This window comes from Scylla paramamosain, unplaced genomic scaffold, assembly GCF_035594125.1.
Source record: "Scylla paramamosain isolate STU-SP2022 unplaced genomic scaffold, ASM3559412v1 Contig1, whole genome shotgun sequence".
Classification (NCBI taxonomy): domain Eukaryota; kingdom Metazoa; phylum Arthropoda; class Malacostraca; order Decapoda; family Portunidae; genus Scylla; species Scylla paramamosain.
The window spans coordinates 4,895,001-4,918,214 of NW_026973666.1; the positions used below are offsets into that span (position 1 = coordinate 4,895,001).

General features: G+C 51.1%; 1 protein-coding gene across 1 annotated transcript in view; it reads left to right on the top strand.

The window, feature by feature from the left end:
* LOC135095753 (chromodomain-helicase-DNA-binding protein 7-like) overlaps positions 1-22,568 on the top strand; it is a 32,793-nt gene extending 10,225 nt beyond the window's left edge. Inside the window, exons 4-25 of the mRNA XM_063996831.1 lie at positions 230-383; positions 994-1,124; positions 1,438-1,741; positions 2,131-2,365; positions 3,844-4,517; positions 4,745-4,918; positions 5,736-5,914; positions 6,616-6,804; positions 7,174-7,366; positions 7,853-8,134; positions 8,466-8,622; positions 9,579-9,795; positions 10,199-10,617; positions 11,572-11,822; positions 12,135-12,911; positions 13,205-13,431; positions 14,026-14,329; positions 14,461-14,627; positions 14,942-15,090; positions 15,402-15,609; positions 16,091-18,617; positions 18,844-22,568. Of these exons, the coding sequence (XP_063852901.1) occupies positions 230-383; positions 994-1,124; positions 1,438-1,741; positions 2,131-2,365; positions 3,844-4,517; positions 4,745-4,918; positions 5,736-5,914; positions 6,616-6,804; positions 7,174-7,366; positions 7,853-8,134; positions 8,466-8,622; positions 9,579-9,795; positions 10,199-10,617; positions 11,572-11,822; positions 12,135-12,911; positions 13,205-13,431; positions 14,026-14,329; positions 14,461-14,627; positions 14,942-15,090; positions 15,402-15,609; positions 16,091-18,617; positions 18,844-21,717 (10,792 nt within the window). The 3' untranslated portion in view covers positions 21,718-22,568. The remainder of the gene's footprint in view (positions 1-229; positions 384-993; positions 1,125-1,437; positions 1,742-2,130; positions 2,366-3,843; positions 4,518-4,744; positions 4,919-5,735; positions 5,915-6,615; positions 6,805-7,173; positions 7,367-7,852; positions 8,135-8,465; positions 8,623-9,578; positions 9,796-10,198; positions 10,618-11,571; positions 11,823-12,134; positions 12,912-13,204; positions 13,432-14,025; positions 14,330-14,460; positions 14,628-14,941; positions 15,091-15,401; positions 15,610-16,090; positions 18,618-18,843) is intronic.
* The last annotated feature ends 646 nt before the right edge of the window (positions 22,569-23,214 follow it).

Genomic DNA, 23,214 nt, shown 5'->3' on the forward strand with positions numbered 1-23,214 from the left:
GTTATGTTATGTTACGTTAAGTTAAGGTTACGTTAAATTTGGTTAAGTTAGGTTATGTTCAGTTAGATTAGGTTAATTTAGGTTAGGTTATGTTTAAGTTAGGTTAAGTTAGGTTACGTTAAATTTGGTTAGGTTAGGTTAGATTAAGTTTGGTTAAGTTAGGTTAGGTTAGGTTTAAGTTATGTTATGTTAGGTGGACAGGACAGCCAGTAACCACTCCCCTCCACAGCTCTGTGCCCAAGAAACCTCGGGGGAAGAAGGGGTCCCCACTAACCTCCCCTGATGGCACCCTGCTACCCGTGGACACCGGCACTGGGGCACCTCCCGCGGCACTTATGGACCCCAGCGTGGCCCCTCCTGGCACCCCTTTGGATCCCACTAAGGTGTGTGTGGTGGTGGTGGTGGTCGTCATCGTCTTAATCTTTCACCACTGTTCTGTCCACCTCCGCAGTGCAAGAGTTAACCAGTATTCTCAGTCTTTCGCCACTATTCTGTCCACCTCCCTAATGCAAGAGTTAACCAGTATTCTCAGTCTTTCGCCACTATTCTGTCCACCTCCCTAATGCAAGAGTTAACCAGTATTCTCAGTCTTTCACCACTATTCTGTCCACCTCCCTAATGAAAGAGTTAATCAGTATTCTGAGTCTTTCAACACTTTTCTGTCCACCTCCCTAATGCAAGAGTTAACCAGTATTCTCAGTCTTTCACCACTATTCTGTCCACCACCCTAGTGCAAGAGTTAACCAGTATTCCGAGTCTTTCAACACTATTCTGTCCACCTCCCCAATGAAAGAACGAGTATTCTCAGTCTTTCACCACTATTCTGTCCACCTCCCCAATGAAAGAACGAGTATTCTCAATCATACACACACACACACACACACACACCCTCTCCTCTCCTTCCTTCTCTCCTTCAGTCATATTCCTTCGCTTCCATCAATTTCTCCTTCCCTCCTCTCCCCTCCCTCTCACCCTTCTTGTGGCCTATTCCAGGTGGACCCAGCAACAGGCCTACCCCTCACTGCAGCCCCTTCCATCCCCGTGACTGTGGCAAACGCAAAGGTGAAGGCGGAGAAGAGACCTAAAGTGAAAAGCTCAACGTCACGAAGAAAACCGTCGGCCAAGTAAGAGAGAGAGAGAGAGAGAGAGAGAGAGAGAGAGAGAGAGAGAGAGAGAGAGAGAGAGAGAGAGAGAGATTGTTAGTTATATTTTGACAGACAACGAATAAATCACCACCTTTTATTCCCTTGATGCAAAAAATACATTAAAAACACCAATTAAAAACAACAAACGAGCCTTCCACCCACTCATCCGCCCATCCACCCACTCACCATCCACCCACAAGACCCTACACACGACCAGACCACAAAAGAAACCCAAAAAAATCAAACAAAACCATCCTAACCGTTCATCCACTCATCCACACTGCCCCCACAGACTCCTGCTGAACCTGAAGAGGAAGCGAAAGAGGCATGGATCGGAGTCAGACTTCTCAGAGAACGAGGGTCGAGGTAATGCTGGAAAAGACGAAGATGACAGCAACAAGAGGAGGTCAGGTCGAAACACGCTTAGAAAAAAATACGTCGATGAACTGGACTTGAATCTTTCCGACGACGATTCCCTTTTGATTAAGAACGCCGATGCGCAGGGCGTGGCTGAGCTGACCACGGCCTACACGGGGCAGCCTGGGGTGGTGGAGGAGGGGGAGGTGAATCTGGTGAAGCCAAATTTTGCTTATGTGGTGAGTCTTTGCTTGGTTTGGCTTTGTGTGTGTGTGTTTGTGTGTGTGTGTGTGTGTGTGATAGAGGGAGCTATAGTGTGTGTGTGTGTTTGTTTAAGGAATTGATGCTTCTGTGTGTATGTGAGAGAGACAGAGAGAGAGAGAGAGAGAGAGACAGCTTTCTTTCTTACTTGCTAACTTAACCTAACCTAACCCAACCTAACCTAACCTAACCTAATCTAACCTAACCTAACTTAACTTAACTTAACTTAACTTAACCTAACCTAACCTAACCTAACCTAACCTAACTTAACCTAACCTAACCTAACCTAACCTAACCTAACCTAACTTAACCTAACCTAACCTAACCTAACCTAACGTAACCTAACCTAACCTAATCTCTCCCACAGGACCCCAATAACGAGGATGCCATGGTGGTGCAGTGCATTCTGGGTATGCGAATGGGTGTCCGAGAGATAGAGAGTGAGTCGGAGGAGGAGAAGGAAGAAGAGAAGCCAAAGGAAGTGAAGAAGGAGGAAGAGGAGGAGGAGAAGAAGAAGGAAGAACAGCAAGAGGAAGTGAAGAAGGAGGAGAAGGAGGAGGAGGAAGAGGAGGGCAAGGGAGAGAAGAAGGAAGCAGAAGAAGGTGAGTGTTTGATTGGAGGAGGAGGAGGAGGAGGAGGAGGAGGAGGAGGAGGAGGAGGTGGTAGAATTAGACAGACACACAGACAGACAGATACGAGGTGTGTCATTAAAGTTCCAGGACTGGTGTCCTAAAAGATGAATTTCAAACCCAAGCCACAAACCACCATATTTCCTTCTGGAGTATACAACTGCGCTCCCAACCCTCTACAGTCACTAATCTTTTTCTTACGTGCTTTTAAAATCATGTCCTCTGTTGCAGGTCGTTTAACAATGAGCGCTGAACAGCGAACAAACTTGAAGTTTTTGGTGCAGTTGGGGAAAACGCCGTCAGAAGCACTGGGTATGCTGCAAAAAGTGTACGGGGATGAGACAATGTCACGCTCACGTGTTTTTGAGTGGTGCAAGAGGTTCAAAGAGGGCCGGGAGGATGTGGAAGATGACCCCAGGAGTGGAAGACCCTCAACGAGCAGGAATGAGGCCAATGTTGAGCGTGTCAAGCAGATGGTGCGTGACGATCGTCGGTTGACTGTTCGAAAGATCGCAGATGAGCTTGGCATGAACCACAACAGCGTGTGGAAGATTATCACTGAAGATCTGGGCATGCGGAAAGTCTGTGCGAAGATGGTGCCGAGACTCCTGAACGATGACCAGAAGGGACGACGCATGCAGGTGTGTCAGGACATCCTCGAGCGTCTGGAAACTGAACCAGACTTGCTCAGGAGAGTCATCACCGGCGATGAGTCCTGGGTATTTGAGTACGACCCGGAGACCAAACGCCAGAGCCTTCAATGGAAGAGTCCGGCGTCGCCACGGCCGAAGAAAGCAAGGCAGTCCAGGTCCAGCTTCAAGGTCATGTTGATCGCTTTCTTCGATGTGAGGGGCATCGTCCACTGCGAGTTCTTGCCACAGGGCCAGACAGTCAACCAACATGTGTACAAAGAAGTACTGCGGCGTCTGCTTCGTGCAGTGCGCGAGAAGAGGCGGGAGTTGTGGCAGGGCAACTCGTGGCTGCTTCACCACGACAATGCGCCTGCTCACAATGCCCTGAGCATCAGAGAGTTCTTGGCCAAGAAGAACATCGCCGTGCTGGAGCAACCGCCCTACTCACCTGACCTCGCTCCGTGCGACTTCTTCCTCTTCCCCAAGCTCAAGGAGGTCATGAAGGGGACCCGTTTTGATGATGCGGACGACATCAAAAAGGCCGTGACGACGGAGCTGAGGAGCATCCCGCAAGAATCCTTCCAGCAGTGCATGCAAGCCTGGCAGAGAAGGATGGACAAGTGCATGCGGTGCCAGGGGGATTACTTCGAAGGAGATAACCTATAGTTTGTAGCCTGGATGTGAAATAAAACTTGTGTGGCACCAGTCCTGGAACTTTAATGACACACCTCGTAAGCAAACACGCACACAAATAAACAAACAAACAAACAAACAAACAAACAAACCCTTTTATTTATTTACTTCTCAATATTTCCGCAGGAGGCAGTGAGAACCAGACAGAGACCACCACCAACACCACAACCACCACCACCACAACCACCACCACCACCACCAGCACCACCAGCGAGACAGACTTAGCAAAGGATAACACTGAAGGTGGAGGAACTGAAAGCACAACAGCAGCAGTAGAAGAAGGAGGGGTAGGAGAAGGAGGAGAAGGAGGAGGAGGAGAACAAGAAGAAGAAGAAGAAGAAGGCGGAGAAGGAGAAACAAAAGCAGAATTAATGGAAACCGACCAAGACGACACAGACAAACAAACGCACGCACCGCAAGATCCAGCCAGCACCGAAACACAACAACCACAACAACAACAAGACCAAGCAGACACAGAGACAAGCACAACCACAACCGCAGACACAAACGTAAACAGAAACGCAGGCCAGATCATTGCGGAGGCGGAGGGGGGGATAGTGGCCACAATAGCCGTTCCCCAGCCAATGGAAACTATCGTGGAGAAGGAGAGGAAAGTCAAACCAAAGAAAACCCCCAGGAAAATAGAAGTGGAAGAATTTTACGTCAAATACCGCTCTTTTTCGTACCTCCACGCGGAATGGCGGACAGAGGAGGAGCTGTTTAAAGGAGACAAGAGGATAGCAGGGAAGATCAAGAGGTTTAAGCAGAAGAGGGCGAGCACTCAAAACGTCCTTGAATTTGTAAGTTTTGGATGTGAAAGAGAGAGAGAGAGAGAGAGAGAGAGAGAGAGAGAGAGAGAGAGAGAGAGAGACTGGGTGGTGTTTATTAGGTTTGAGAGAGTGAGAGAGGCTGTGAGAGAGAGAAAGAGAGAGAGAAATAAGTTTGGTAGGAAATGAATGAATGATCAAGAGAGAGAGAGACGCACCCATCCACTTATCCACTCATCCACCCATCCACTCATCCACAGCTCGAAGAAGAAGCTTTCAATCCAGATTACACAGAGGTGGATAGAATTCTCGATGTGACTGAAACTGTCGAACCATCCACTTTAAAGACCATTAAACACTACCTGGTGAAGTGGAAGGCCCTTGCATACGAAGACTCCACCTGGGAACTGGAGGACGATGTGGACCCGCTCAAGGTAAGGAGGTGGAGGAAGTGGAGGAGATTGTGGTGATGTTCGTTTTCTAATTTTTCTATTTTGATTTGAGTTTGTTTTCTCTATTTGTTTATCTATCTATTTATTTATCTATTTATCCATCTATCTATCTGTATACCATAGTGTCTTATAGTTTAAATCACACACACTCACACTGAAAATTCGTCCTTTAACACATCCCAAGGCTTTTCTCACTTAAAACATCACTTTAGCTTACCTTGCAACACCCACCACAGCCTCCTTGACACCCCTGGCCTCCTTACAGACCCTGGCCATCCGCACCTGAACTGTAGCAATTTAAACACTCCCCAATGTTTTTCTGGATTAATATATTGCATCTGTCAACCTTCCCACAGCTTGTCACTCAAAACTGTCTCTCTATCTACTTAAACAGCCCGCACAGCCTCTCTCAGTTAATAAATCGCTTCTTTCAGTCTTGCCACAGCTTGTCACTCAAAACTGTTCCTCTGTCTACTTAAAACACAGCCCGCACAGCCTCTCTCTATCAATAAATCACTTCTTTCAATCTTGCCACAGCTTGTCACTCGAAACTGTTCCTCTATCTACCTAGGCACAGCGCCCACAGCCTCTCTCTATCACAGCCTCTCTCTATCTACCTAGACACAGCGTCCACAGCCTCTCTCACTTAATATATCACTCAGTCAACCCTCTCACACCCTGCAACAGCCTCTCACTCAAAACCCTCTGTCTACCATCCACACCCTCACACGACCTCTCCCACACACCACCTCTACAAACCCATCCACACCATTCGTGACCCCCCTGGCTTCCCCTACAGATCCAGGCGTTTCTCTCATACAAGGACCCTCCACCTAAGAACGAGTGGAAGCCGAAGAAGCGACCCAAGCCTAGCGAGTGGAAGAAGCTGGAGATGTCACCGGAATACAAGAACAACAATTCGCTTCGGGAGTATCAGCTGGAGGGACTTAATTGGCTGAATTTCTCGTACTACAATTCGTAAGTATAGAAAGAGAGAGAGAGAGGGAGAGGGGTAGAGGAAGGAGGATTTGCATGAATGGAGGGAAAATAAGGGAGGTTGGAAGGATTGTGGGAAAGGAGAGAGGAGGATTAAAGGAACAGGGAAGGAGGAAGGTGTTTAGAGATGGAGAGAGGGAGAGAAAGTGTATGTGTTAGAGAAAGAGAGAGAGAGAGAGACTAACCCTTTCATTACTGCCAAAAAATAACATTAATTTGCTCTTTATATTATAACTTATAGATATGAGAGAGAGAGAGAGATTAATTTTCTCACTCTAAACTGTCAACAAACCTTACCACAACCTTACCTAACCTTACCAACGCATCCATCCACTTATTCATCCACCAAGCTCAGCCAAACCTTTAACAAACCTCCCACAACCTTACCTAACCTTACCAACGCATCCATCCACTTATTCATCCACCAAACACAGCCAAACCTTTAAATAACCCTTCCACAACCTGACGTATCCTTACCAACGCATCCATCCACTTATTCATCCACCAAACACAGCCAAACCTTTAAATAACCCTCCCACAACCTGACGTATCCTTACCAACGCATCCATCCACTTATTCATCCACCAAACACAGCCACACCTCCAAAAACCTAGCCTCACAACACTTCATCCACTTATTCATCCACTAGACTCAGCCAGCCCCCTTTTCCCTTCTCTCCACAGACGCAACTGCATTCTGGCTGATGAAATGGGGCTGGGAAAGACAATTCAGTCCCTTACGTTTGTGGATTCCTGTTTTAAATATGGCATTCGAGGGCCTTTCCTTATCATCGCTCCACTGTCTACCATTCCCAACTGGCAGAGGGAGTTTGAAGGCTGGACGGACTTGAATATTATTGTTTACCATGGATCGTAAGTTTGTTTGTGTTTGTTTGGGTTGGTGTGATGAATTACTAATTTTTTTTTTTTTCCTTCTTCTTGTTTATTCTATCTCTTCTTTCTTTCCTTTGGCCCTCTTCCCTCTCAGTTTTCCCCTCCTTCCTTCCTTTCCTTGCCCGTTTTGCGAAATATCACATTTCAGAATATAACCTTTAGGAACACCCACTATTAAACCATTTCCCTTCACTCACCACCAACTAAACAAAACACACAAACACACAAACATTCAACCAGTACAGCCCCCAGCAAGCCAGCCAATCAACCAGTCAACCAGCCAAACACACACACACACACACAAACACACACCCAACCACACATACTAACCACAGTCTCCATTTTCAGCCACGCCAGCCGCAACATGATTCTTGAATATGAGATGTACTATAAGGACGACAAGGGACAGCGCATCCCGAACCTTTACAAGTTCAACGTTTTAATCACCACCTTTGAAGTGATTATCTCGGACTGCCTGGAGCTTAAGGAGATACACTGGCGTTGTTGCATCATTGACGAGGCTCACAGGTTGAAAAACAGGGTAGGTTGTGCAGTTTGCCTTGTAGGAGTGTGTGCGTGTGTGTGTGTCTCTCTGTCAGGTGTGTAGGGTGTTTACGAGGCACACACAGTGGAAAAAGGATTAAGTTGTGTAGTGTGCCTTGTAGGAGTATGTATGTGTGTGTGTGTGTGTGTGTGTAGGGTCATTTATGAGGCACACAGGGTGGAAGATAGGCTAGGTTATGAGATTTGATTTGTAGAGGTGTGTCTGTGTGTGTCAGGGGTGTGTAGGGTCACTGACAGGATGCACAGGCTGAAATAAGGGTGTGTTTTAGTGTTCCCCTGCCTGTGTGTGTATGTGTGTGTGTGTGTGTCATCTGTGTAGGGTCATCGGCAAGGCACATGGGTCAAGAATATGCTGTGTCATGCTATCCTTGCCTGTGTGTGTGTTATAGAATACCCTAACCTAATCTAACCTAACCTAACGTAATCTTAACCTAACCTAACCTAACCTAACCTAACCCCACAGAACTGCAAACTACTGGAGGGGCTACGTTTAATGTTTATGGAGCATCGTGTCCTCCTGTCGGGGACGCCACTGCAGAACAATGTGACAGAACTCTTCTCTCTTCTCAACTTCCTGGAGCCCACACAGTTCTCCTGCCAAGACACATTTCTGCAGGAATTTGGGAAGCTGGAAACAGAGGACCAGGTGACGAAGCTGCAGGCACTTCTGAAGCCAATGATGCTTAGGCGGATGAAGGAAGATGTGGAGAAGAGTTTAGCTCCCAAGGAAGAGACCATCATTGAGGTAGGGTCTGTGTGGGTCTGTCTGGGGGTCTAGGGTGTGTGGGGGTCTGGGGTGTGGAGGTCTAGGGGTGTTGAGAAAGTGGTTTGGTTGGTTTAGGTGAAAGAATTGTTTATGTATGTGTTTGTGTGTTTGGAAGAAGAATGTTTGTGCTTGTGTGTGTGTGTGTGTGTGTTGACGTAGCACAGCCTAGCACACAAAAAAAAGAAATATTATCAATCCAATATGACAAAAAAACATTTAAAAAACACTCAAACATCCATTGAACCTTCACAAACACCACCCCACTGCACTCCGACCCCACCTCACCCCACCTCTACCCTCTCCCGTGCAGGTGGAACTGACCAACATACAGAAGAAATATTACCGAGCCATTTTGGAGCGAAACTTTGACTTCCTAGTAAAAGGAGCCACGTACGCCAACATTCCGAGCCTGATGAACACGATGATGGAATTAAGGAAGTGCTGTTTACATCCATATCTCCTAAACGGTGAGCGGCAGACCTGTGCGCTGTGTTGGTGTAGTTGTTTATATCTGTACCTTCTGAACGGTGACCTATGTGCTGTGTCGGTGTTGGTGTTGCTGTGTTAGGCTTGTCAGATTTGTGTATATTATCATTTTGACTGCTAATTTCGTTCGTCTTTTCTTTAATCACTTATTATTTTGACGTTTATTTGTTCCATGGCCACCTCTGATGTTTAAGCTTAGTAGAAACTGCAGTCTATTCTTTTTTTAATCCTCCTCTTTCTTGTGGAGGATTATAAAGCTTCCGTGTATCGTTTCTCGTGCTGGTAACTGTCTGGTGTTGCAGTGAAAGGGTTAAGAAAGGGTTAAGTTTGTGATTTCATGTTCAGCTGAATTGTATTGTTTTTGTGAGTTTGTTACTAGTATGTGAAACTTAACCTAATTGTTGCTAATGTATTACCTAACCTAAGCTAACATAATTATTTTTCCCCTGCTACTACAAACAAATCCTTATCTAATTTAACCTAACCTAAACTAACTTAACCAGTCTCTATTAATCTTCTTCATTTATTTAGTCCTCATCTATTTTTGCTAACGTGCCAGCTAACCTAACTTAACGTAATAATTTTTTCTCTCTACCACTAACTCAAATCCTTATCTAACTTAACCTAACCTAAACTAACTTAACCAGTCTCTATTTATCTTCTTCGTTTATTTAGTTCTTATTTATTTTTGCTAACGTGCCAGCTAACCTAACCTAACCTAATGTAATATTTTTTTTCTACCACTAACACAAATCCTTATCTAACTTAACCTAACCTAACTTAATCTAACCTAACCAGTCTCTCTCTCTCTCTCTCTCTCTCTCTCTCTCTCTCTCTCTCTCTCTCTCTCTCTCTCTCTCTCTCTCTCTCTCTCTCTCTCTCTCTCTCTCAAATTTCCTCTAACCTAACCTAACCTAACCTCATCTCCCCCACACAGGCGCAGAGGACGCTATCCAACAAGATTACCGTGACTCGAACCCTGCCAACGCTACAGACCCGGACACTTATTACAACGCCCTCATCAACTCGTCCGGCAAGATGGTGCTGGTTGACAAGCTTCTGCCTAAACTGAAGGACAATGGCCACCGTGTCCTTATTTTCTCTCAAATGGTGAAACTTTTGGATATTCTTGAGGATTATCTCATCTTCAGGAAGTGAGTGTTGGTAGTGGTGGTGATGGTGGTGGTAGTGAGCAGGAGAGAATATGTTTAAAATACTTGTCTTTCTCTCTTTCAGTGGTACAGGGGATGTAACAAGGGTGACTAGGAGGGGGTCTGGGGGAGGTCTTCAAGTGGCACAGGGGACGTAACAAGGGTGACTAAGAGGGGGTCTGGTGGAGGTCTTCAAGTGGCACAGGGGACGTAACAAGGGTGACTAAGGGGGTCTGGTGGAGGTCTTCAAGTGGCACAGGGGACATAACAAGGGTGACTAAGAGGGGGTCTGGTGGAGGTCTTCAAGTGGCACAGGGGACATAACAAGGGTGACTAAGAGGGGGTCTGGGGGAGGTCTTCAAGTGATTACATTCTCACACTGACCTAACCTAACGTAACCCCACAGGTACCCCTACGAGAGACTGGACGGCAGGATACGTGGGAACATGAGACAGGCAGCCATCGACCGTTTCTGCAAGCCAGACTCTGACCGGTTCGTGTTCCTGCTGTGCACGAAGGCAGGGGGCCTGGGTATCAACCTCACAGCGGCCGACACTGTGATCATCTACGACAGCGACTGGAACCCCCAGAACGACCTACAGGCTCAGGCTCGCTGCCACCGAATCGGCCAATCAAAGAGTGTGAAAATATACCGCCTTGTCTGCAGAAACACTTACGAGAGAGAGATGTTTGACAAAGCCTCACGTAAACTGGGGCTGGACAAGGCCGTGCTGCAGTCCATGAACACCGACCAGGGCAAGCATGCGGCTGGTGGCAACTCCCTGGGGCTGTCCAAGGCTGACATAGAGGAGCTGTTGAAAAAAGGTGAGGCAGGGTGTGTGTGGGTTACAGGGATGTGTGCTCTGAGGTGTGGTGTGCCTGTGGTGTAGAGGTGTGTGCTCTGAAACGCTCTCCTTTCTCGTTACGACTGTTTTCCAAGGCCGCAGAAATGATAAGCCAGGTTTTCAAGGGTGTTTCTCCAGTTAATAATGTAGAAATCTTGTTAATCTGCCACTAGAACCTTAAAAAACCCATGTCACTTACTGTTTCTCCTGTTAATCTGCCACAAGGACCTTAAAAACACCCTTAAAAACCTATGTCACTTATCATTTCTCCTGTTAATAATGCAGGAATCTTGCTAATCTACCACTAGAACCTTAAAAACACCCTTGAAAACCCACGTCACTTCAACTAGAGCCTTTGGAAAGTATTGTAAGAGGAGGAGGAGGAGGAGGAGGAGGAGGAGGAGGAGGAGGAGGAGGAGGAGGTGTAGCACAAGAATGTTTCAGAATACAGGCCTCGTAGAATAGAGGTGATAAATTCCGAATCACTGGTGTTTAATGATGACCTGCCATGCTAATACTGAGGTGTCCAACTTTGTATGGGACCCCAGTGAGTTAAACTTGCGCTGCACTGATTAAACACGCATACACACACACACACACACACACATATCACGTTATTCCTCCCTGACTAATCCAATTTCTTTTTTTATCATAATTTTTGAGTCATTTTTGCTCATTCTACCACAGTTTTTTTATTATTATCACTTTTAACGCACACACGCACTTAAAAACCCAAATCATTTATTATTTCTCCAGCTAACAATGCACAAATCTCATTAAACTGTCACTACAACCATAAAAAACACCCTTGAAAACACATACACACACATACACACACAAATACAGACCCTAACACATACCCCTACCTTGCTTGGCCTCCCTGCCGCCCCTAAGATCCCTCACTACCCCTCACCTACCCCTATGACCCCTGCAGGAGCGTACGGGGCCCTGATGGAGGAGGATGGAAACGGATTTGACGACTTCTGCGAGGAGGACATCAACCAGATTCTGTCTCGCCGCACCACAGTTATTCAGCATGAGAGCGAGAAGGGTTCCTCGTTCTCCAAGGCTTCGTTCTCTGCTTCAAACAACAGATCGGACATTGAGATTGACGACCCAGATTTTTGGAAGAAGTGGGCGAAGAAGGCGGAGATTGACACGGAGGTTGCTGAGAAGATGAGGAAGGTAAGCTGGGAGAGAGAGGGAAGGGATGGGACGGGTGGGAGAAGGGGGTTAGGATGGATGGCAAGGAAGAAGGGGGTTGTGTGAAGGGAGGGATATGTAGATAGATAGAAACACACACATACACACACACATACACACACACAGATAGATAGAAAAACAACACACACACACACACACACACACACACACAATGACCAGCCATGCTAATACCGAGACACCCAGGACGAAAATAGAACACTACTGAATTATACCACGAAAACCGACCACCACACACACACAGCCACACCCACTGACGCTCCACCCACCCCACAGAAAACCCTGATAGTGGAGGAACCAAGGCGTCGCTCCCAGATACGGCGATACGGACACGACGACACGGTGCTGGACTGCAGTGACCTTGAGACCTCAGCCAGCGACACAGATAAGGAGAGGGAAGGGGAACCTGAGACGATGCACGAACCAGGAGGCCGTAACAAGGCTAACCGCGGGAGAGGAAGGAACCGCGGAGGACGAGGGCGTGGCAGGGGGAACCGCAACACAAGGGCATCGCGCACCACCCCAGAGGAGGAGACGGTGAAGAAGGACATCGTAAAATACGGGCAATGGATGCGTTGTGAGTGTTTCAAGGTGGAGAAGGGCCTGCTGGTGTACGGATGGGGCCGGTGGAAGGAGATCCTCGCGCACGGGGACTTCCGGCCAGCGTGGAAGGAGGCGGACATACAAGACTGCGCGCGGATGATCCTCCTCTTCTGCATTCGTTACTATCGCGGAGACGACAAGATCAAGGGCTTTATCTTTGACCTCATCGCTCCCACATCTGACGGGAAGACTCGCATCCACCCCAACCACATCGGCCTATCCGCCCCAGTGCCCCGCGGCCGGAAGGGGAAGAAGAAGATCCGTGAGGCGAAGCTGGTGGCCACGCACATGGAAGGCGCAGACTGGGCTAAGGAAGAGAAGTTTGACACAGATATCTATTTAGACCAAGGGTACTCCAGGCACCTCACACGTCACTCAAACAAGGTGCTTCTCAGAGTACGCCTCCTCTTCTACATCAAGCAGGAGATCATTGGAGAGAATTGCAGGCTGGTGAGTACCCCTGTGTTTGTGAGAGAGAGAGAGAGAGAGAGAGAGGATGGTAGTGTGTGTGTGTGTGTGTGTGTGTTTATCATTGAAATGCCTCCCCTGTGGTACATTAGAGCCTTGAATCTGTTCTTTAGAGTTACAGAAGAGTCCATTATAGACCAGAGTGAAAGAACAGAAAACTGAAACCTTGTGGAAATATTCTCACAACTCCACAACCTCCCCCTTGCAAACTAACCAATCAAATAATCCCATCCCTTTTCAAACCAGTCGACCAATCACTTTACACCTTTCCGCAGATCGACGAAGGGGCTCGGTACACGGACGTGAGCATCGCCCCGCCCCCCACAGAGCTTCCCCCTAAACCCTGGTGGGACGCTGAGGCCGATCGCTGCCTTCTGATTGGTGTTTACAAGCATGGTTACGAGCGTTACAATGTGATGCGAAATGACCCTGCGTTGTGTTTCCTGGAGCGCTGTGGACCTCCGGATAAAGCTGCATTGGTGGCCGAGATGAATACTACTGTGTGAGTGATTGAGGGACTTGTTGGATGCTGTGGTGCTGTGGTAGTTGTGGTATTTGTGGTGCTGTGAGGGTCATTTGAGTGTTCGTCAGTTTGTTGCTCTGTCTCTGAGTGGGTGAGAGACTTGTGGTGGTTGTGGTGGTGTCTGTGAGGTACTGTGTGTGTGTGTGTGTGTGTGTATGTGCGTTTGTGTGTGTTTTAGTGTATCTGTTTCTCTGTTTTGTTGTTTTTCTGTTATAGACTGTGTAGTTGGTAGTGTAGTGTGGATGGGTAGGGTTGGTTCTGGCTGTCTTTTCCTCTCTTCTCTTCTCTTCTCTTCTCTTCTCTTCTCTTCTCTTCTCTTCTCTTCCTTTCTTCCTTCCTTCCTTCCTTCCTTCCTTCCTTCCTTCCTTCCTTCCTTCCTTCCTTCCTTCCTTCTCTCCCTCCTTCCTTCCTTTACGCCTCAATCACTTCTATAAATAAAAAAAAGGGAGAACAAAGAGAAGATAGACAATAATACTCTTCTCTCCTCTTCCCTCCCTTCCCTCCCTCCCTCCCTCCATCATCGCACCCCTTAACCTCTCCCTCTCTCTCTCACACACTCCCTCTCTCCTGCAGGAACGAGGAGGAGCTGGAGAAGGACGACAAAGATGATGAGAAGGATGACGAGGACTCAAACCAGACGCCACTTCCCTCTAGCCCGGCCGTCTCCACCTCCACCTCGAAATCCGACGACGACAAGATGGACGAGAAGGAGGAGAAGTCCACCGGGAATGGGAATGGAAATGGATCCGGCTTGGGGACGGACAAACGGCAGCATTTTCCGACAACTTCGGATATTAACGGAAGGTTGAGGCGGCTCGTGACGTCCTACCAGCGGAACAATCGGAAGAACGACATGAGGAATGAAGCAAAAGTCCGGGTGAGAGAGAGAGAGAGAGAGAGAGAGAGAGAGAGAGAGAGTATGTGTGTGTGTGTCTCTTTATCAGTCTATATTTAATGTGGCTTTTTTTACCACCATCCAGCCTTCCACTAACCCCCCACTCCCCCCAGGGCTACGACCACTACCTGGCAGATAAGCTGATGCGCCGGGAACGCATGGCGGAGTACATAAGAGAACGAGAACTGCGGAAAACGGATTACAACCAGAGAAGGTGGAGTAACAGGGAGCAGGCGGAGTTTTACAGAACCATCTCTACCTTTGGAGTGGAATACATCAGGTGGGTGATGTGGATTTAGGTCAGTTTTGTGCTGGTGGAGTTGAGTGGATGCTAGGTGGAGGGCAGGGTGGAGCAGTGTGCTGTGGGCCTTGCTGTGGTGAAGTGGAGTAGATGTAGGGATGGAGAATAGTTAATTGTGGAGGGCAAGGTGGAGCAGTGTGCTGTGGGGCCTTGCTGTGGTGAAGTGGATTAGATGCAGGGTGGATAACAGTTAATTGTAGAGGCCAAGGTGGACCAGTGTGTGCTGTTTGTGTTCATCCAGTCCATCCTTACCACCACCACCACCACCACCTCACACTCCCTCTCTCTGGCAGGAAAGAGAAGAGGTACGACTGGTCCAAGTTCCGAACCCTTTCAAGATTGGACAAGAAATACGACGAAACGTTGACTGAGTATTTCCGAGCCTTTATGGCCATGTGCAAGAGGCAGTGTGGGATCCGACTCTCCGACGATGAGAACGAGAGTGAGTATGGCTGCTGTCCTTGTTTTTGTAGTGTAGTTATTGTTGTTGTCGTTTGTGAGGGGTTAAAACGACTGGGGATTTTAAGATTTTCCCTTTAAGTAATTCGTAAAGTGTCTGGAAACCTCCCTTTATGTGTGCGCTTGTGTTTGTTCACGTGTGTGTAGTGTACATGACCTAGATTACCCATGTTTGTATTTCATATTTATCAAGCCTACCTTTTCATTTCTTTGTCCATTCATAATATATTACTAATTAAACATTCCATTTTAAGCATCATTTTGCTTACTTGGTGCAATGTCTATCACTCACAGAAATGATAGAGATTGGTGTGGACCGGCTGCCTGAGGAGAGAGCCAGGCGGGTGCTGGAGCGAGTGGACCTCCTGAACCGCCTGCGCAACGACATCATCCCTCATCCTGGTCTGAAGGACGCCCTTAAGCTGGCCCTGCCCTCCAAAGACATGCCAGACTGGTGGATCCCCGGGAAACACGACCATGACCTGCTGAAGGGCGTTGGGAGGTGTGTGACCTGGTGACCTGATGTGTTTGTGGGGTCATTTGAGGGTTTGATATTATTTGGTGGTCATTGAAGGAGTTTTCGCACCCTTGTTGCAAATTACGTGTGCTGTGAGGCCTTGCTGTGGGTGTTTAGGGGGGGTATCCTGTGTCATGTGGTCTTGGGAGTTGGATTAGATGTAGGGCAGGGAATGGTCTTGCTGTGAAGGGCAGGGATGGAGCAGTGTGCTGTGGGGCCTTGCTGTGTGTGTGTGTGTGGCTAGCTGTGGTGTGCGTAAGCTCCTGAGCTCCACCAGGGGCTGACGGGAGTACGAGTAAGTGTGTGTGTGTGCGTGTGTGTGCGTACTGCCTGTCTGAGCTGGCTGTGTATGACTGCCAGCTTGATGTAGAGGTAGACTGATAGACAATTGGAAGGAGACAAGACAGGGAACAGACGAGAGGTGAAGCATTATCACTCACCCACACTCTTCTCTACCCCCGCACAGGCACGGCTTGGGGAGAACAGATTACTACATCCTTTACGACCCAGAGCTCAACTTCCGAGAGATAATCCGTCGCCACACAGCTGGAGAACCACTTATTACGGAGAAGGAGAAAGCAGAGATCCAGCGGAAGTACTATCAGAAGAAGGGAGAAGGTGAGGTGGATGATGACAACGAGATAGAGGAAGTGAAGATAGTGAAGAAGGAAGAGGAGGAGGCGGAAGATGATGATGATGTGATAGAATTGAAAGATGAAGTGGATGAGAAAAACATCAAGAAGGAAGTCAAGGAGGAGGAGAAAATGGAAGTAGATGGAGAGAAGGAGAAAAAGGAAGAGGCCACAGATGAAAATATAGTAAAGAAGGAAGAGGAGGAAGAAGAAGAGGACGAGGAGGAAATGAAAGAGGAAAAGAAAATGGGAATAGATGAAATTGAGAAGAACGAAGAGGAAGAAGATAGAAAAACAAATAAACATGAAATTAAGGTAGACAAAGAGGAAGAACACAAAGAAATGAAGGAAGAGAAGGAGGAAGAAGACAAAGAGAAGATAAAAATGAAGGAAGAAATAAAAGAAGAGGTGAAAGAAGAGATAAAGAAAGAAAACATTAAAATAGAAGGAACAGAAGAAGAAGAGGAAGAGGAGGAGGAGGAGGAAGAAATGGTGATGCCTGTTACAACTGTATTAGAAGAGGAGGAGGACGAGGAGGAGGAAGAAGAAGAAGACAATGAAGAAGAGGAGATGGAAGCAAAAACAAAGGAGGAGAAGAAGGAAGAGAAGGAAGAAGAATCCAGTAAAGGAAATGTAGAAGATGGAAGTAAGGAAGAGAAGAAGGAGGAGGAAGAGGAGGAGGAGGAGGAGGAAGAAGAAGGAAAGGAGAAGGAAGAAACTGAAGGAGAGGCAAAGGAGGAAAACAAATTAAAAGAGAAGGAGGAAGAGAATGAGAACAAGGAACTGGGAACAAAAAAAGACGACGAGGACGATGACGATGACGATGACGAGGAGGAAGAGGAGGAGGAGGAGGACAAGATGGAAACTGACACGGAGAAGAAGGAGGGGGCGGAGGAGGAGGAGGAGGAGAAGGACACGGCCAAGGAGGAGGAGGAGAAGGAGAAGCAGCCCCTGGAGAAGATGAAGGCGGCCATGAAGGAGAAGAGGGAAGGAAGGAAGGAGGAGGGGAAGAAGGCAGAGGGAAAGAAAGGGTCGGCCCTGCTCAGCCTGCAGCAGATGGACGAGGCCATGGCCAAGTGCGGCACCAACCTCACCTACGACACCCTGGTGTCCTCGGAGCCCACGGTGGCCCAGCTGCTGGCCCAGAGCGCCGCCAACCCCATCCGCTGGCCCAAGGACCGCCTGCTGCAGGCGCGCATCGAGCACCTCATGTACGCCGTGGAGCACCACAAGTGGCCCGTCGGCATCGACTTCCAGACCTCAGAGCAAGAGGGCAAGGCGGCCGGCAGCGGCAGCGGCGGAGCGGGCCACCGTGGCGACGGCCCCGAGGCGCTGGACGTGGAGCGCCGCAAGCAGCAGCGGCAGATGGAGGTGGCTGAGGCGGAACGGCAGCGGCTGCAGGCGCTGCTGCACCCAAACCTGCACCACACGCTGGGCCTCACCAAGAACTCTGCCTCCGCCGCCGCCAGCCTGGGCCTGCCCGCCTCCTTCACCTCCGCCAGCCTGCGCTCCCTCATGGAGGCAGAGAGCGAGCGCTCCAAGACCAAGCAGCAGCAGCAGCAGCAGCAGCAGCAGAGGGAGCAGCAGCGGGAGCAGCAGCAGCAGCAGCAGACGGACTCCCTGCGGCAGCTGCAGGCGCTGCAGGGCTCCCTGGACCTGACCATCAAGCCCGTCAACCCCGGCCAGAACGCCATGGACATGGCCACGGCCAGCTTCCTGTCCCGCCGTGGGCCGGGGCGGCCCCGCATGGAGGAGCGGCAGCGGCCGGGGGAGAAGCGGCGGCTGGGGGAGGGCATGGACTCCCGCATCCAGGAGAAGAAGAGGCGCAAGCTGGACGAGATCGTGATGGGCCTCACCTCCAAGGGCCGCAGCCCCGAGGCCGTGGCCACCAGCAGCAGCGCCACCACCAGCAGTCCGCTGCTCATGCTGCGCGGCTCGTCGGTGACGCTGCTCAGCGCGCGGGACAAGAGCCAGGTGACGCCGGCGCTCAGCACCCCCAAACTGTCGTCCAGCATCAGCATCACACCCACCGTGTCGCGGCGGCCCCTGGACACGCGCAGCGACGACAGCCCCGCCACCTCCCGCTCTGGCGCCAGCACCGCCGGGGACAAGGACGCCAAGCCGGGCCTGGTGAAGCAGTCCGACCTGCCGCCCGGCGTGACGCTGCCGCCGGGCATCGAGCTGTACCGCCCCACGGACGCCAAGGTGGACAAGTGGCTGGAGCAGCACCAGGGACTCATGGCGGACTCCTCGCGCTCCAAGGACGCCAAGCGACGCAAGCTGGACATCACTGCCATGGACTGGAGCCAGTTCTCCGGCGAGGAGCACGTCAGCGTGGTGCACACCGCCACCGGCCAGCGGGTGAGTGTTCTGTGTGTGTGTGTGTGTGTGTGTGTGTGTGTGTGAGAGAGAGAGGGGGGTGGGGGATGAATGGCAGTCTTTTCCTACGTTCTTTCTGTGATCTTTGTGTTTGTTGACCTTTGTGTTGCATTGATACCTGTGAAATGCTTATCTCTTAATGTTGGAATATGACACACACACACACACACACACACACACACACACACTAAGGCACGGCTCCCCACAGATCACGGGTCAGGAGGCGCCGCGGCTGAAGCACCTTGCCAAGTGGTTGATGGAGCACCCGAGCTACGACGTGGACCCGCAGTGGGCCGAGGTGACCAACGACCGCACCGGGGGCTTCCTGGCAGACCTGCAGAAGAAGATGGCCGGCGTGGAGCGGGACAAGAAGCACGGATCCGGCCGCGCCTCCATCATTCCGTCGTCGTCCAGCTACCAGCACGCCGCCTCGTCCGCCAGCGGCAGCACGTCCTCCGCCGGCACCACCACATCTACCTCTGCTATGGGTGGCAGCTCCTACCTGTCGGGCTACCACTCCAAGGGCCTGCCCTTCGATGCCAAGAGCCTGCTGCAGGGCCTCGACCCAAAGCTGCTCGGGTTTGACCACAAGCTGCTGGCGGGCTTCGACCCCAAGCTGCTGGGCCTGGACCCCAAGCTGCTGCCGCCGCTGGATCCCAAGCTGTTCGCCGCCATGGGACTGGACCCCAAGCTGCTGGGCCTGGACGCCCTCACGGCCACCACCACCACCACCTCCTCCTCCAAGCACCGCGAGGCCAAGCACCACGACAAGGACACCCGCGCCTCCTCCTCCTCCTCCTCCTCTTCCTCCTCCCGGCTTTCTGAGGGGAAGTCTTCCCTGCACTCCATTGACCCAAAACTGTTAGGCTTTGACCCCAAGCTCCTCGCCGGCCTGGACCCCAAAGCCCTGGCCTCACTGGACCCCAAGTTCCTGGCCAGCCTGACCGGAATTGACCACAAGGCCCTGGCCGGTCTGGACTCCAAGTTGCTGGGTGGCCTGGACCCCAAGATGCTGGGTGGCCTGGACCCCAAGATGCTGGCCGGCCTGGACCCCAAGATGCTGGCCGGGCTGGACCCCAAGATGCTGGCCGGGCTGGACCCTAAAATGCTGGCTGGCCTGGACGCCAAGATGCTGACTGGACTGGACGCCAAGATGCTGGCCGGCCTGGACCCCAAGATGCTGGCCGGCCTAGACCCAAAGATGTTAGCCGGCCTGGACCCAAAGTTCCTGGCTGGCCTGGACCCCAAGCTGCTGGGGGGCCTGGACCCCAAACTCCTTGGTGGACTGGACCCCAAACTCCTAGGTGGCCTGGACCCCAAGCTGTTAGGTGGCCTGGACCCCAAGCTGCTGGGCGGCCTGGACCCCAAGCTGTTAGGAGGCCTGGACCCTAAGTTACTGGGGGGACTGGACCCCAAGCTGCTGGGGGGCCTGGACCCCAAGCTGTTAGGGGGGCTGGATCCCAAGTTGTTAGGTGGGTTGGACCCCAAGTTGTTAGGGGGCCTGGACCCCAAGCTGCTGGGGGGGCTGGACCCCAAGCTGTTAGGGGGGCTGGATCCTAAGTTATTAGGGGGGCTGGACCCCAAGCTGCTGGGGGGCCTGGACCCAAAGTTACTGGGGGGCCTGGACCCTAAGCTGCTGGGGGGCCTGGACCCCAAGCAGTTAGGTGGACTGGACCCAAAGTTGCTCGGTGGACTTGATCCAAAACTGTTAGGCGGCCTGGACCCCAAGCTGCTGGCCAGCCTGGACCCCAAGATGTTTGGGGGCCTGGACCCCAAGCTGCTGGGGGCCCTGGACCCCAAGCTGCTGGGGGGCCTGGACCCTAAGCTGCTGGCCAGTCTGGACCCCAAGATGCTGGGTGGCCTGGACCCCAAACTGCTGAGCAGCCTGGACCCCAAGATGCTGGGGGGCCTGGACCCCAAGCTGCTGGCCAGCCTGGACCCTAAGATGCTGGCTGGCCTGGACCCCAAGCTGCTGGGCGGCCTGGACCCCAAGCTGCTGGGGGGCCTGGACCCCAAGATGTTTGGGGGGCTGGACCCCAAGCTGCTGGCCTCCATGGGCGCAGACCCCAGCATGATGATGATGGCCGGCTTTGGAGGGCTGCCGGGCATGGCGGGCCTGGGCATGGCCAACCCCCTGTTGGGCGGCCTGGCGGGCTTTGGACTGCCGGGGCTGACCAGCATGGGGGACTACCCCTCCACGTCCAAGAGCAAGGAGCACCGCAGCGTGGCGGCCAGCCAGGCGCAGACCTTCACCTTCCCCGGCGTGTTCCCCGGGGCCAGCGCCGCAGGCCTCATGTACCCCCCTCTGGGCCTGGGGGGCCTGGGCTCCTTCCAGCTGCCCTCCATGTCCTCGGCGGCCTCCAGCAGCCTGCTTAACGGCCTGCCGGTGAGCACCGTGTCTGCGTCGGCGCACCAGCCCTCCACCACCACCAGCAGCAGCAGTAAGTGGCGGGAGGAGCACCGCCGCTCCACTCGCTCCAGCGACCACCGCGACCGCTCCGCCGACCACCGCGACCGTGAACGTGAACGTGAACGCGAACGCGAACGCGAACGCGAACGCGACCGCGAGCGCGAGCGCGAGCGTGAGGACCAGGAGGACCGGGAGGAGCAGCGGGAGCGGGAGCGCTCCTCCTCCCGCAAGGAACGCCTGAAGGAGGCGCAGCTGCTGCAGCAGTCCACGGCGGGCCTGTCCCGGGAGGAGCGCCACCTCCTCAAGCAGATGAAGGCCGAGAGGCTGGCCAGGGAGGTGGAGGCCCTGGGCAGCCAGGACGCCTTCTCCGCCCACCTCGACCTGTCCATGCCTCGGGGCCAGGGCCAGGCCCAGGGCCAGGCTCAGGACGCAAGCCGGGGGGAGGACCGGGTGCAGGACGCCCCGGAGAACTTGAGCAGGGAGTCTGAGCGGCCGTCAGGCGGCGGCGGCAGCGGCGGCGGTGGCGGCGGCAGCGGCGGTGGTGGTAGCGGCGGCGGCGGCGGTGGCGGCGGCGTCGGCGAGGGCGTGCAGGACCTGAGCACAAAGGAGGTGGAGAACGGTGAGCGCAGCGGCACCAACTCTGAGGACGAGGGCCACGACGACAAGTCTTAGTGCCACGGCAGCCCCGCCCTGCCCTGCCCCACCCCGCCCCGGCGCCCCCGCCACCCCCGCCAGTCCCGGCCCACACCCAAAGTATCAACTGCTGTACTTTAATGTAAAACTGAGACGATATTTTAGTTGAAGTGAATGAATGACTTCCATGTATGCAGCGCCGTGCGTGTGATCCACCCACACTCCACCACCCATCCCCTCATGACCCCTCCACCACCACCACCACCACCACACACCACCACCACCACCACCACCACCACCGCCACCACACCACCACACATCAGCTCCTCACTTTGACATATAACTGTGATAACGACCTCATTATTTATTCCATATTTTGTGCGAAAAAAGAGAAGATAATAATAATAATTAAAAAAAACATAATTCAGCAAGTGGGAAGGCGTCTTTGCACTTCCCGTACTGCCGCAAGCAAGCAAACAAACAAAACCAACAGAACAGGTCCTTGCCGCGACGATACAGGCGTCACCGGAGCCCCGCCACCCCGTCAGTAAGGGATGGGACATGGACCCAGCATCCTTCACCCCGGAACCCCCCCCTCTTACCCCGTGTGTCTGTCTCTCTCTGGGCCTCCGTTGAGTATGATATAGAAGTTGCTGCTTCAGTACCCACACACACACTGAACCTCTCTCAAAAAAGTGCTTTAGTTCTCAAGTACAAGACTGTTTAGGGATTTGCTGTCACTACGAAGCAATGGACCTAACCTAATGGAATCCCCAATGTCTGTGTATATATTAGTATTAAGAGACAGAATACTATTACGTAAGCAGACCTTTTGTAAAAGCTAAATGTAAACTGAAGTTCACTAATATTAAAAAGGGAACTTGGTGATATTATAAGTTTCATTCCTGTGATTGTAAAAGGATGTGGTTGTTGTGGTTGTTATAGTTGTTGTTGTTTTGGTTGTCCGTATTGTAAGCGCTATGATGACGGGAGAAACGGTAAGGTAATTTTTCAAGGGTGTTTTTAAGGTTCTAGTGACAGATTGACAGTTTTTACATTATTAACAGGAGAAACAAGAACTGACAAGTGTTTTCAAGGTGTTTTTAAGGTTCTACTGACAGATTGACAAGATTTCTACATTATTAACAGGAGGAACAAGAACTGGCACGTGTTTTCAAGGTGTTTTTAAGGTTCTAGTGACAGATTGACAAGATTTCTACATTATTAACAGGAGGAACAATAAATGAGGTTTTGAAGGGTGTTTTTAAGGTTCTACTGACAGATTGACAAGATTTCTACACTATTAACAGGAGAAACAAGAACTGACACGTGTTTTGAAGGGTGTTTTTAATGTTCTAGTGACAGATTGACAAGATTTCTACATTATTAACAGGAGGAACAATAAATGAGGTTTTTAAGGGTGTTTTTAAGGTTCTAGTGACAGATTGACAAGATTTCTACACTGTTAACAGGAGAAACAAGAACACGTTTTGAAGGGTGTTTTTTTAAGGTTCTAGTGACAGATTGACAAGATTT